Source organism: Carcharhinus amblyrhynchos, chromosome 1 (assembly GCF_965287045.1).
Source record: "Carcharhinus amblyrhynchos chromosome 1, sCarAmb.v2.hapA, whole genome shotgun sequence".
NCBI lineage: Eukaryota > Metazoa > Chordata > Chondrichthyes > Carcharhiniformes > Carcharhinidae > Carcharhinus > Carcharhinus amblyrhynchos.
In genome coordinates, this window is record NC_137324.1 from 180,298,872 (window position 1) to 180,312,866 (window position 13,995).

General features: G+C 45.3%; 1 protein-coding gene across 4 annotated transcripts in view; it reads left to right on the plus strand.

The window, feature by feature from the left end:
* bdh2 (3-hydroxybutyrate dehydrogenase, type 2) overlaps positions 1 to 11,454 on the plus strand; it is a 64,568-nt gene extending 53,114 nt beyond the window's left edge. For all 4 annotated transcript variants that reach the window (XM_080200473.1, XM_080200499.1, XM_080200482.1 and 1 more), the window contains exons 7-10: positions 3,654 to 3,767; positions 4,531 to 4,589; positions 7,820 to 7,912; positions 10,991 to 11,454. In XM_080200473.1, coding sequence (XP_080056599.1) covers positions 3,654 to 3,767; positions 4,531 to 4,589; positions 7,820 to 7,912; positions 10,991 to 11,044 — 320 coding nt within the window. In that variant the 3' untranslated portion in view covers positions 11,045 to 11,454. The remainder of the gene's footprint in view (positions 1 to 3,653; positions 3,768 to 4,530; positions 4,590 to 7,819; positions 7,913 to 10,990) is intronic.
* The last annotated feature ends 2,541 nt before the right edge of the window (positions 11,455 to 13,995 follow it).

The following is a 13,995-nucleotide window of genomic DNA, read 5'->3' on the forward strand; positions in this document are numbered from 1 at the left end:
TTTGGTAGGAAGAATGGTAGGAAGGACTATTACTTACGTGGCGAAAAACTGCAGCAGGCGACGGTGCAGAGGGACCTCGGGGTCCTTGTGCATGAGTCGCAAAAACCCAGCTTGCAGGTGCAGCAGGTGGTCAGGAAGGCTAATGGGATGCTGGCCTTCATAGCGAGGGGGATTGAATATAAAAGTAGGGAGGTCTTGCTGCAGCTGTATAGGGCATTGGTGAGGCCGCAGCTGGAGTACTGTGTGCAGTTTTGGGCGCTGCACCTGCGCAAGGATATTTTGGCCCTGGAGGGAGTGCAGAGGAGGTTTACTAGGCTGATACCGGAGTTGAGGGGATTGAGCTATGAGGAGAGGCTGAATAAACTAGGCTTGTACTCGTTAGAGTTTAGAAGAATGAGGGGAGATCTCATTGAGACATATAAGATGATGAATGGGATGGATAGGATAGAGGTGGAGAGACTCTTCCCGCTCAAAAAAGACAGTAGGACTAGGGGGCACAGCCTCAAGATAAAGGGGAGGCGGTTTAGAACGGAGTTGAGGAGGAACTTCTTCACTCAAAGGGTGGTGAATCTCTGGAATTCTCTGCCCGTTGAAGTGGTGGAGGCTGCCTCGCTAAATATTTTTAAGAAGCGGGTTGATGGGTTCTTGATAAGAGAGGGGATTAAGGGTTATGGGGAGAGGGCGGGAAAGTGGAACTGAGCCACAACAGATCAGCCATGATCTTATTGAATGGCGGGGCAGGCTCGAAGGGCTAGATGGCCTACTCCTGCTCCTATTTCTTATGTTCTTATGTTCTTATGTTCTTATGTTCTTATGTCTTTTAGTGTTGTATCCTATAGCAATAGATGCTGTCTTTGAACAAATTACACATGAAACCTTTCCACTCGTTTTGGTAAAAAGTGATTGTTTCTATTTGCTTAAAAATGCAGGGCAGTCTTTATCTACTTTTCTCTTCACAGACATGGTTAAGTATAGTTTCATATTCGCAGTAATCCTGCAGCTATCTGCATTTGCCCAGCTGCACTTACTGAATGATTTCCAGTTACAAACGATACAGGCTTGAATTCCACACTCGAGGAACTGTTGGCTTCTGTTTACAATACGTTGTGTGGTGAGGCAGTATGTGCAACTGTGCGGTTAGTTATTCTGCACAATGTGGCCTTGCTACCATAAAGCTTCCTCAGCCTCACTCCAGTTCCACATCGAATAAAAACAATTGTATTTCTGAATTAAATAAGGATTTGAACAGAGGACAGAAAAATCTGGAGAATATAATTCACATCATTTCTTAATTTAAGAAGAAAGTGCAACAATGCATCTTTAATAGAAAACTTCTGTGTAATTTTTGAAATGTTTGGCAGGCCACATGGGAACTTGTGGTCCACAAACTGTATCTTGGCATTCCTGTCCTAGAGCTTCAAATTTAAAATCCTAACTTGTTCAAATGTCTTCATGGCCTTCCTCTTCCCTATCTCTGTAACTCCTACAGCGTCCTGAAACATTCCAGTCCTCTGATTCAGACCTTTACTGCAATTCCTCTTTGTTCAACCTGCCTTTGTCTTCTGTCACTTTATTTAAGATCCTCCTGTAAAACGCACTTCTTTGGTGAGCTGTTGATCACCCCTGCTGGCATCTTCCTGTTTGATTTGGTGTCCATTTTCCTTGCTGTGCTTCGATTAAATGTTTTGGGATATTTTTCTGCATTTGTTGTGTTATATACATGTTATAGGTAAAAGGTACCTCTGAGAATGTTAGTGAGTCAAAACACAGTAAGTTTATTTCAAAAGCTTTTGGGAGAAACCTGGTCCTAACAGTGGTTTACCAGGCTTCTCATTGAACACAAATACAAGTGGGTATTTATACGTCATGAGTCCCAGTATCAATCGGGATGCCAACTCCTGATTCCGGTTAGGACTGCAGGTCTTCCTATTTTGATCACGATGCAAACTCCTGATTCAACCAGGACTCTCAGTCCATCTGGCAGCTGCAGTCACGATATAACCTTCAGTCCGATCATGAGCCACAGCACTTCCGGTGGCATCAGCATCTCCTTCCTTGGCCAATCACGGCTGTCCCAGCAGGAGTCTTCCTGTTAAAAAGCCGGTATCACAATCTACCATCTGCAGTTGTTTAACGATGTTCAGTTAGCACAAACAGATAAGGTTTACAATGTCTGTAAAATAACATTCACATTTAACTGTCTGTCTTTATGGAAATGAAAGTTAAAGAATGAAAGACATGAACAAGTAAGGAAAACATGAATAATAATTTATATTGATACCAGGAGAGTATAAGCTTGAGGAGATCAGCTGTGAGGAAGGGTCATGTTTGTGATATATGCTAGATACAAAATACATTAAATTCATTAACCCTTTCCCTACTTCAATACAATTAGAGACTCTTCTATGTGTCTATTTCATTGAAACTTACAAAATTGATAGACAGGGCTGATGTGAATAAGATATTTCCCTGGGAATCGAGAACCAGGGAGTACAGCTGCAAAATAAGGGAGAAGCCACTTAGGATCCAGACAAGAATTTTTTTTAAACTGAGAGTGTTGTAAATCTTTGGAATCCTCTAGCACAGAGGACTGTGGAAGCTCAGTTATTGAAAACATTTAAAGCAGAGATTGACAGATTTCTAAATACCAAATAACATAAAGGGATATCGGGATAATGTGGAAAAAAGGCATTGAAGTGGATGACCAGCCATGATCATATTGAATGGCAGAGCAGACTCGATGGGCTGAATGGCCTACTCCTGTCCCTATGTTTAACCCATCAAACACTAAACAGTTGCAAGTCTCCTCCCATAATACCCAATCTTTTTTCATTTTCCACTATGACACTGCTGAATGAACGAGTCCTTATTTGCTAGATCACTAAAAAAATTGTATATTAGGGAGGTGCACTGGGTGAGAAAATTGTTTAATTTGTGAACTGTAATAGAATGGCATGGCAGCACAATGATTAGCACTGCTGCCTCACAGCACCAGGGACCTGCGTTCGATTCCCAGCTTAGGCCACTATCTGTGTGGAGTTTACACATTCTCCCCGTGTCTGCATAGGTTTCCTGCGGGTGCTCCAATTTCCTCCCACAGTCTGAAAGATGAGCTGGTTAGGGTGCATTGACCTGAACAGGTGTCGGAGTGTGTCGACTAGGGGAATTTCACAGTATCTTCATTGCAGTGTTATTGTAAGCCTTAGTTGTGACTAATAAATAAGCTTTAAAATAATTTAGTTGTATGATCAACACTTCATTGACTGTATAATTTAAGAAAATATTACTGTTTGGATGGCATATTGTAATGCAGGGAGGAGAGTGTCACTGCAAGATTCCAAGCTTTGCAATTCTTTGTCTTTTTTATTTGACCAGTTTCTGTCATTCAGTCAAGTTGATATCACTGGACTGCTTCAGTCTGGCAAAATATATATAAAATGTTAAATACGCCCGATAACCAACTCGATTTTTCACCACCAGAACACATTAGAATGTGCATTACTGTTTTCAGAGATTTTTCACTATAAATTCAGATTGTACTGACTGTTCAGATTATGTTCTTAGATACCCATTGTGTACTTCCATAAAAGGTTCGGTGGATGTTTTTGGAGAGAGAATTATTCTGCTAATGACTCTTCATATTTTCCTCACAGGTGTTGTGAACAGATGTGTATATGGTACCTCCAAGGCAGCGGTTATTGGTTTGACCAAGTCTGTTGCTGCAGACTTCATTGAACAAGGCATAAGATGCAACTGTGTATGCCCTGGTAAACATGAAACTTTCCTATCATTTTGTCAGGACTTTCCTAGTTGTAAGAACATTGCTTCTCTCCAAAGCAAATCTCTTCTATCCCTTCATTTGCATCATTATGAGGTTCCCAACCCTTGCATTTGCGTTACCTGAGGGGGTAACTATGGTGTAATGGTATTGTCATGGACCAGCAATCCAGACACCCGGGGTAATAGTCTGGGAACCCAAATTCAAATCACACCAAGGCGGATGAAAATGTTTGAATCCAATAAAATCTGGAGTGAAAAAGCTACTGATGACGAGAGAACCATTGTCCATTGTCGTAAAAACCCATCTGGTTCACTAATGTCCCTTAGGGAAGGAAATCTGCTGTCCTTACCCGGTCTGGCCTACCTGTGACTCCAGAACCACAGCAATGTGGTTGGCTCTTAAATGGCCCAGCAGGTCACTCAGATCGAGGGCAACCAGGGACCAGTTGAAGCGAATAGCCCAGAAGGTTTTTAAGGGAAAGTTGGATAAACACATGATAGAAAAAACGTAGGGGGAGATGTTGATGAAGTGAAATGAGGAAGTGTGGGAGGAGGCTCGTGTAGAGAATCAACACAAACACAGACTAATTCAGCTGCCTTTCTGTGCAGATTCTGTGTAATCGGTAGTATGTTTACCATCTGTTAATATAAGCTCTGTTTTCAGCACAATATGAAGTGTTCCTTATTGCAAGAAATATGTTACAAGTATATGGTGATGTCATTCAATATTTAATTGTTTTTATTTGCAAGGTACTGTGGACACACCCTCCCTAAGAGAAAGAATCGAAGCACGACCAAATCCACAACAGGTAGATGATTAAGGGCCACTAACACCATGTCCCACCCTAACTTTAATGGGTTGTAATTGTGGAGTCTGATCTTTACTATTTTAGACAGCAGTTTACCCATTCAGAGGAATGAGTGTTTGAGTAAAGGATGAACAGTGGCTTACTATTAAATAGATGTAGTTGAGGGTATAGCTGATATAAGCATTTTTAATTTTTGGAGGCAAGTGATTACTAATGTTATTAAACAGAGGTAAATCTACCCCCCCACCCCAAGAACTAACACCAAAACACCCAAAGAGGAGAACCTTGTCCTATAATCTGTAAAAAGTGTATGTGGTGATGTGACCTGCTCTTCAGCAACCCCTAGTGGTTAAATACAAAATAAATCCCTGACGTAAGTATTTGTTTATTTAACTAACAGTGAACAAATTAACTAAACTATTAACAAACCCAATAAATCCCTTTTAATCATTAAATATTCCAGAATGAAATAAGATTCTAATGGAATACTGCTCCAATGAATATAATTCCCACTCATTAACAAAATAGAATTTAGTCAGTCTCTAAATTACAACCAGGTTTTGTGTCTTCTGGAATATTCTGACTTTGTTGATTCTTCTGTCTGGAACGTCTTTCTTCTTTGGTACTTTTGCTAGCTAGATGGTGCTTTCTCTAAGACATAGATAAGAGCTGAGAGCTGTCATATCTGGCAGGTGGCAGTTGCTCTGCCCTCTTTGTCCCACTGCCCCCTTTTATACCTACAATGATATATCAATGTTTTCCACAATAGGATTGGTCCTAGGTTGTCAAAACCATCAGATTTAAATTTTAATAGGTTCTTGGTATCTATCTGCCTGATTCAAATTAGCTAAATTCAAAAACCTGTTGTCTTGGTAAAACTGCTGCTTGGCCATTTGATACAAATGTTTCAGTCTGGGCTCTCTGTGTACTTGCATTTTTTTAACTCTCTAAGCATAGAAAAAGCAGCACCTTTTAATGGGACCACACAATGCACCCCTCTCCCCCAAGCATTTTACCATTCTCACAAACACCAAGTTCTAACTTCCTCCCTCCCAGTCTGAAGAACACTAGTTATAAAAATGGAATGCTGCAATTATTCAGTGGATCAGGCTGACGTGAAATTGTTGAACTCAGTGATCATAACATCTGATTCCAAGTGTTTTGTTTTATCTTCCCTCTGGTTTGTTTTTCCTTGTTCTTCCTTTGTTATGAGATCATAAAATCATAAAAGAGGAGGAGGCCACTCGGCCCTGTGAAGCTGCTGTGCCATTCAATAAGATCATGGCTAATTGGATTGTGGCCTCAACTCCACATTCTGATAACCCTCATAACTTTTGACTCCCGTGTAGGTCAAAAATGTATAACCCTGCCATGAATATATTCCATGTTTCAGCGCTCATTGCTTTGGAAAAGAGAATTCCAAAGAATTCCTCCTCCCTTATAATTTTGTTTTGCATTTAGACAACTCATCTGAACACATCTTTAGTTTCTTCACTCTCCCCATTATCACTCTGTCTGGCTTTTACTCCATGAAACCTTTCAACATTTAATTTCTCCGATCTTGTACCCGATCAGAAATCTTTCCTGTTGTTCTTCCTCCTTGTAAAGTCAGAGAATTTTACAGCACAAAAAAAGTGTCCCTTTGGCCTGTTGTATCTGTGCTGAGAATTATATCCATTCTAATCCAGTTTTCCAGCATTTGGTCTGAAGTTTTATACACAATGGTATTAAGTGACATCTAAATGCTTTTTAAATGTGAAGAGGATTCCCGCCTTCACCAACCTTTCAGGCAGAGTTCCAGATTCCCACGACCCTCTGAGTGAAGTTGTTTTTCCTCAAATCCCCTCTAAATCTCCTACCCATTTCCTTAAATCTCTGCCCCCTTGTTATTGCCTCTGTACCCTCTCCAGTGCAATCACATCCTTCCTATAGTGGGGTGACAGCACACAGTACCCAAGCTGTGGCCTAACCAGCATTTTATACAGCTCCATCATAACCCCACTGCTCTTATATTCTGTGATGTGGCACTGCCGGCGTTGGACTGGGATGGGCACAGTAAAAAGTCTCATGACACCAGATTAAAGTCCAACAGGTTTATTTTGGTATCAGTGTGTAATATACCAAATTAATACAAACAAACTATAATGTGATATGAAAAAACCTATTGGACTTTAACCTGGTGTTGTGAGACTTCTTACTTATATTCATTCTACGGCTCAGCTAATAAAGACAAGTATGCCATATGCTTTTTTAACCACACGGATTTTTTTGCAGTCTCTTCCAGTCTATAATCAGGATATTTGTGTGTAAACGGTGTGTGTATTTCCTTGCTCGCAGTGATTTTACCAAATACTAAATTAAAAAAGCAGTAGGTTTGTTTTTGGTGATTTTTAAAAATGTGGAAGATTATTTATTATCACATAATGGCCCTCAATGTTTAAACCATAAAGTTTTGATTGCTCATCTCACTCACTCAAAGATTCGATACAGATGAAGTTAAAACAGATGAATTATAAAAAGATAAAGCTCAGACTCATTGTCAGTGTGGGCCTGACGTGATAGTTTAGTTAAAGTGAAGGTCTTTTCAAAGCAAAGGATTCTCACAAAGCTGCAAAGAGTGTTGGAAATGAACAGCCAGGAGATTGGTTGGTGGGTTGACTGGGAAGCTGGAACAAGTGACTTGCTTTGGCTGCATTCAAAGACTCTCAGCAATGATTGTTCAGATGTTTGTGGAGTTTCAGATGTTTCTCACTGCTAGGTTTGCTTTGTTCAGGTTGGATTATAATCCAGTCCCTGAAGTTAGCTCAGTCACATGACTGCAGGGTTACCACGTCTGGAGTTCAGGCCTCCAGGATACAACTGCAGTTAACATTGTCATTGACTCAAACCTCTGTCCCAAACTGGGATCAGATATTCTCCTTGTTCACAATGGCATCCTGAGGCTAACAAACTCGAGATCTCGAGACTCAGCTGCAAGTTCATCCTTAAACAATGAGGTGGCTGTGAAGCTCCCTTATTCAGAGTCATGTTTAATAAATAGTGGTCACAGAATCGAATACTGTGCACAGTTTAAATGCTCACAGACACATGTTAAATTGCAGCCATCCTAACAGGTTTTGTAGCTGTTTTCACAAAGTATTCACTTACAGTCTGTAATATCCAATATCCTCAAGTTTATATCAAACATGACAACTATACAGTTAAATAACTGGGTATTTTCTCCACCCCAGGCTTTACAGGAATTCCTGGAGAGACAGAAGACTGGTCGAATGGCCACTGCCGAGGAGGTGGCTCACCTTTGTGTGTATCTGGCATCTGATGAAGTACGTAGCAAACCAATGACTAACAAGCTGTTTATCTTATAGATCTATAACCTAAAATTATAAACTCTACAATGTAACAGCGATGTAAGCAGTGGCTGTGATTTGAATGGCGGGGCAGGCTCGATGGGCTAGATGGCCTACTCCTGCTCCCATTTCTCATGTTCTTATGATTTCAGAACAAATTAGAAAATTCCATATCCCGACGTATAGGAAATCATAGTCTGAAAACCCAGAGTCTCTGGATGCTATTCCAGTGATTTCTAGCTGAAAACAGTTACCCTCAGAGCAGCAGTCAGTAATCATTTAGTCTTTGTGGAACCCGCAATACAACACACAGGGGATTTGTACTTTATCATGAGTTGTTAATGTTAACAGATTTTAATTAGGAGTTATCAACCAATGAAACAACAATCCTTCCCAAATCTTCAAACCAGGAAACAGGAAATGTAATAAAACTGACCAGGGGCGGGATTTTCCAGTTACGCTCACCCCAAGACCGGAAAGCCCAGCTTAATGGAGCTTTGCATGGTCCGTGTCCCACTGCCATTCCCATGGTCCGTGTCCCACTGCCATTCCCATGGTCCGTGTCCCACTGCCATTCCCATGGTCCGTGTCCCACTGCCATTCCCATGGTGGGTGGGATGGGTAAAATCCATCTCTGGGCTTTGAGGGCAGGATTGGTCAGGAACATTGAAACACATATTGGATTCCCCTTGTTAGAAACTATATAAACAGAATAATTTTCATGATGAGACAATATCTTGCACTGTTACGCGGAGGAAGTTAAGACCAATACAGGGTTACGGGATGAGTTGGCAAGTAGGCCTGGGGATGGAAAGAGACAAGTACAGGGCAGGGGGTGGGGAACAGATGGGAAATGAGGAGAGAGGAAATCGGAGCCAGAGAGAGGAAAGGGGAGAAGATGGAGACACAGGAAGGAAACTCCTTGGTGGATTTGCTTTGTGAGGAAGTGAATTCATTGCATTTGTGGAGATCCAGAATTATCTGAGCATTGTTCAGCTCAGGGAGATAATGATTGGAGGGGCAGAGTTAATGGCAGGGAGATAAGCTTGGTCAAGGTGGTGGGGAGAGTGTAATCGGGGGGGGGTGGGGTGGAGAGTGTAGTCGGGGAGGGGTGGAGGAGAGGGGAGAGTGTAGTCCAGGGGGAGAGTGTAGTCGGGGTGGGGGGGGGGGGAGGATTGGGGGGGGTGGAGAATGTAGTCGGAGGGGAGGGTGTAGTCGGAGGGGAGGGTGTAGTCGGAGGGGAGGGTGTAGTCGGAGGGGAGGGTGTAGTCGGAGGGGAGGGTGTAGTCGGAGGGGAGGGTGGAGGGGAGGGGAGAGTGTAGTCGGGGGGGAGGGTGTAGTCGGGGGGGAGGGTGTAGTCGGAGGGGAGGGTGTAGTCGGAGGGGAGGGTGGAGGGGAGGGGAGAGTGTAGTCGGGGGGAGGGTGTAGTCGGGGGGGAGGGTGTAGTCGGGGGGGAGGGTGTAGTCGGGGGGGGAGGGTGTAGTCGGGGGGGGAGGGTGTAGTCGGGGGGGGGGAGGGTGTAGTCGGGGGGGGGGAGGGTGTAGTCGGGGGGGGGGAGGGTGTAGTCGGGGGGGGAGGGTGTAGTCGGGGGGGGAGGGTGTAGTCGGGGGGGAGGGTGTAGTCGGGGGGGGTGTAGTCGGGGAGGGTGTAGTCGGGGGGGGGGGAGTATGGTCGGGGCGGGGGGGAGTATGGTCGGGGCGGGGGGGAGTATGGTCGGGGGGGGGGGAGTATGGTCGGGGCGGGGGGGAGTATGGTCGGGGGGGGGGGGAGTATGGTCGGGGGGGGGGGAGTATGGTCGGGGCGGGGGGGAGTATGGTCGGGGGGGGGGGAGTATGGTCGGGGGGGGGGGAGTATGGTCGGCGGGGGGGGGGGGAGTATGGTCGGCGGGGGGGGGGGGGGAGTATGGTCGGCGGGGGGGGGGAGTATGGTCGGAGGGGGGAGAGTATGGTCGGCGGGGGGGGGGAGTATGGTCGGGGGGGGGAAGTATGGTCGGGGGGGGGGGAGTATGGTCGGGGGGGGGGGAGTATGGTCGGGGGGGGGGGGGAGTATGGTCGGGGGGGGAGGGTGTAGTCGGGGGGGAGGGTGTGGTCGGGGGGGGTGTAGTCAGGGGGGAGGGTGTAGTCGGGGGGGGTGTATGGTCGGGGGGGGTGTATGGTTGGAGGGGAGGGTGTGGTTGGGGAAAAGTGGTCAATGGAGAGGGATGTTATCAAAGGAAAATGGTGGTGGGGGAATTGGTCAGTCATGGGTCGGGAGTAGGTAAATTTGTTGGTCTCGTGGGTGTGACACTCTTGCTGCTCCCGGCATACAAGCAGTCCTGAAAAGCCTTGATAGATCAAGCTCATCTCACTCCCTTTTACCTCCTTTGTTTTCTAAGCTGCTGAAACAGGTAAAAATGTAAAACCTGATGAAAGCATTCTGCTTAATTAAACAATTTTACTAACCTTCTTCATGAGATCTTCTGAGTCTCCTCCCTCTCATTTCAGATGTAAGCAAGGTGGGATTTTTACTTCTCAACTGCTCCTTCCAAACTCTCTGTTTTTGGGGGATAATATTATTCTCTGCCGTCCATTTATAACATTAACTACAATAAAAACAGAAACTGCTGGAAAATCTCAGCTGATCTGGCAGTGTCTGTGGAGAGAGAAACAGAGTTAATGTTTCGAGTGCATGTGACCCTTCAAAGCTCAGAACATTGAGTTTCAAGGACGAGTTACCCAGACTCGAAATATTAACTCTGTTTCTCTCTCCACAGACTCTCCCCAATCAGCTGAGCTTTTCCAGCAGTTTTTATTTCATCCCAAAGACACAACTCTTTCACAAACTAGAGATTTTTCTCCCTGTGCTGTAGCATTAAAAACAATCTGTAGCCAGCTCTGTCCGAGCTTTTGACAGTCACATCGTAAGACAGAACTGGGTCCTAATTCATATTAAAGCTACTTATTTCTGTTCACAAACATCTTGTGGGCTCTCTCTGTGTTCATTTTAAGCTACAAGTTAAATTTTATTATCAATTCCAGAATGCCAGACGATTTTCATCTTTATTTGTATTTGCAGTCAGCCTATGTGACTGGAAAAGAATTTATCATTGATGGAGGGTGGAGTTTGTGAATATGATCCAGCACAGACGGTGAACAATACCAGTGATCCGAATCAACTGATCTAGACCCTGTTTGGTAGTAACTTCACGCTGGGGAGTGTTCTTTCGATAATGGATGGGTGACTTGTCATTTTTCAGTTCTGTACATTTGAAACTGATTTATTTTGTCAACGTGTCTCCCAGACAGGGACTCACCCACCAGGGTTACAGTTCAACTTATCACTTAACTACTTGCCTACGTCTAACTCCTTCACTCCTTTATGAAATGCTCAACAATTCAGTACAGTAGAAACACACATCCAGTCATCATTCCTGTACCAGCTCTTTAATGATGTGGATGTGCCGGCGTTGGACTGGGGTGAACACAGTAAAAAGTCTGACAACACCAGGTTTTAGTCCAACTGATTTATTTGATAGTAAACGCACAAGCTTTCGAGGTTTCCCTCTTCATCAGGTGAATGGAGAGTTCTGGCCTCGGACAGAGCGTATAAAGCACAGACAGTTTAGAGATTACTGATTAGAATGCGAATCTTTACACCTAACCTGCTGTTCAAGTCCTAAAGTGGCCGACAATGTGAGTGGAAGGAGCACTGATCACTGGTTAAAGAGATGTGTATTGTCTCCAGACAGCACAGTGAGTGAGGTTTTGCAAACCCAGGCAAGTCACGGGGGTTACAGATAGTGTGACATGAATCCAAGATCCCTGTTGAGACCGTCCTCATGTGCGCGGAACTCGGCTATCAGTCTCTGCTCAGCGACTCTGCACTGTCGTGTGTTGTGAAGGCCGCCTTGGAGAATGCTTACCCAAAGGTCAGAGGCTGAATGCCCGTGACCACTGAAGTGTTCGCCAACAGGAAGGGAACAGTCTTGCCTGGTGATTGTCAAGCGATGTTCATTCATCCGTTGTCGTAGCGTCTGCATGGTCTCCCCAATGTACCATGCTTCGGGACATCCTTTCTTGCAACGTATCAGGTAGACAATGTTGGCCGAGTTGCAAGAGTATTTACCATGTACCTGGTGGATGGTATTCTCACGTGTGATGATGGTATCCATGTCGATGATCTGGCATGTCTTGCAGAGGTTGCTGTGGCAGGGTTGTGTGGTATTGTGGTCACTGTTCTCCTGAAGGCTGGGTAGTTTGCTGCGAACAATGGTCTGTTTGAGGTTGTGTGGTTGTCTGAAGGCAAGAAGTGGAGGTGTGGGGATAGCCCTGGTGAGATGTTCGTCTTCATCAATGATATGTTGAAGACTCCGGAGAAGATGTCGTAGCTTCTCCGCTCCAGGGTAGCTTGTTAGGCCGTTGCAGAGGACAGCTAAAAGATAACCATATTGCTGTAGCTCTGGAGTCACATGTAGGCCAGACCATATAAGGACTGCAGATTTCCTTCCCTGAAGGATATTAGCAAACCAGATGGGTTTTTACAACTGTTGCTGATAGTTCAATGGTCAGCATTACTGAGATAGCTTTATATTCCAGAATTATTAATTGAGTTTAAGTTCCACCAGCTGCTGTGATGTGGTTTGAACCCGTGGTGTGAAAGCTTTAGTCTGAGCCTCTGGGTTAATCCAGTGACCTCACTGCTATGTTACCAATTCCCTAAATTCTGAATGCAGACCACATCTCTCCTTTGTCCTTGGTACTGATGTGGACAATGACTGCTGTCTATTCAGCCTCTCTGGTCAGGGTGTATCAGTAACATCATTGGTGCTATTGGAAGCAGCATACTTTCCTGGATTCATGCCTGCAGCCACAGAAATGCTTGTCTCTTCTCCTGTCAAATCACCAATCACTATTTCCCTTCCAGTCTTTCTTGTGTCCTCTGTACAGCTGAATAACCTGTGCTGCCAATGGATTTGCTGGCTGTGCTTTCATCACTTTCATCAGTTTCAGAGCCGAATACTGGTTTAAAATTTATTTATTAGCGTTACAAGTTCAGATTGCAATGAAGTTATTGTGAAAAAGCCCAGGTTGGTGCGTGGGATGCCCTCAGGGAACTCTTGCACTGCCTGTCTGTTTGTTTTTGACTTTCTCTTTGCCAGCACACTGTTAAGCCACAGGGTGACCGCCTCTATAAACAGTCTAAGCCTCACCGATTTGTTGCACTGATGCCAGTTGCTGCTCAAGTTCCAAAACTCAGAGCCTTGAGCTGCTGGAAGTGATGACACCGTCTGTATGAACGACTGTCCAGGCCACAGGAACTTCCTGGAGTTCCCACATATCACAGGAGATGCAAGCTCAAGGTCAGAGCTGCCCTGCAATTCCTATAATGCACATTGCTATGACTAAAAAAAGCTTGCTACTTACAAAAAAGACTCAACAACAGTTCACTTCTGTTGGCATTTAAATATGGTAACTCTCAATGATGTAAATAATCTTTATTTTTTTCAATTTCCCTGATGTATAGATTAATCACTGACTTTGGAAAAAGTGAAGTACCCCTGTCTGACACCCAGCCCCCAACTCAGACCCAGCCTGCCCCCAACTCCCCCCAAACCCTGCCCCCAACTCAGTCCCAGCCTGCCCCCACCCCAACTCCCCCCAGACCCTGCCCCCAACTCAGTCCCAGCCTGCCCCCAACTCCCCCCAAACCCTGCCCCCAACTCAGTCCCAGCCTGCCCCCACCCCAACTCCCCCCAGACCCTGCCCCCAACTCAGTCCCAGCCTGCCCCCAACTCCCCCCAAACCCTGCCCCCAACTCCCCCCAAACCCTGCCCCCAACTCAGTCCCAGCCTGCCCCCAACTCCCCCCAGACCCTGCCCCCAACTCAGACCCAGCCTGCCCCCAACTCCCCCAGACCCTGCCCCCAACTCCCCCCAGACCCTGCCCCAACTCAGTCCCAGCCTGCCCCCAACTCCCCCCAGACCCTGCCCTCAACTCCCCCCAGACCCTGCCCTCAACTCCCCCCAGACCCTGCCCTCAACTCCCCCCAGACCCTGCCCCCAACTCCCCCCAAACCCTGCC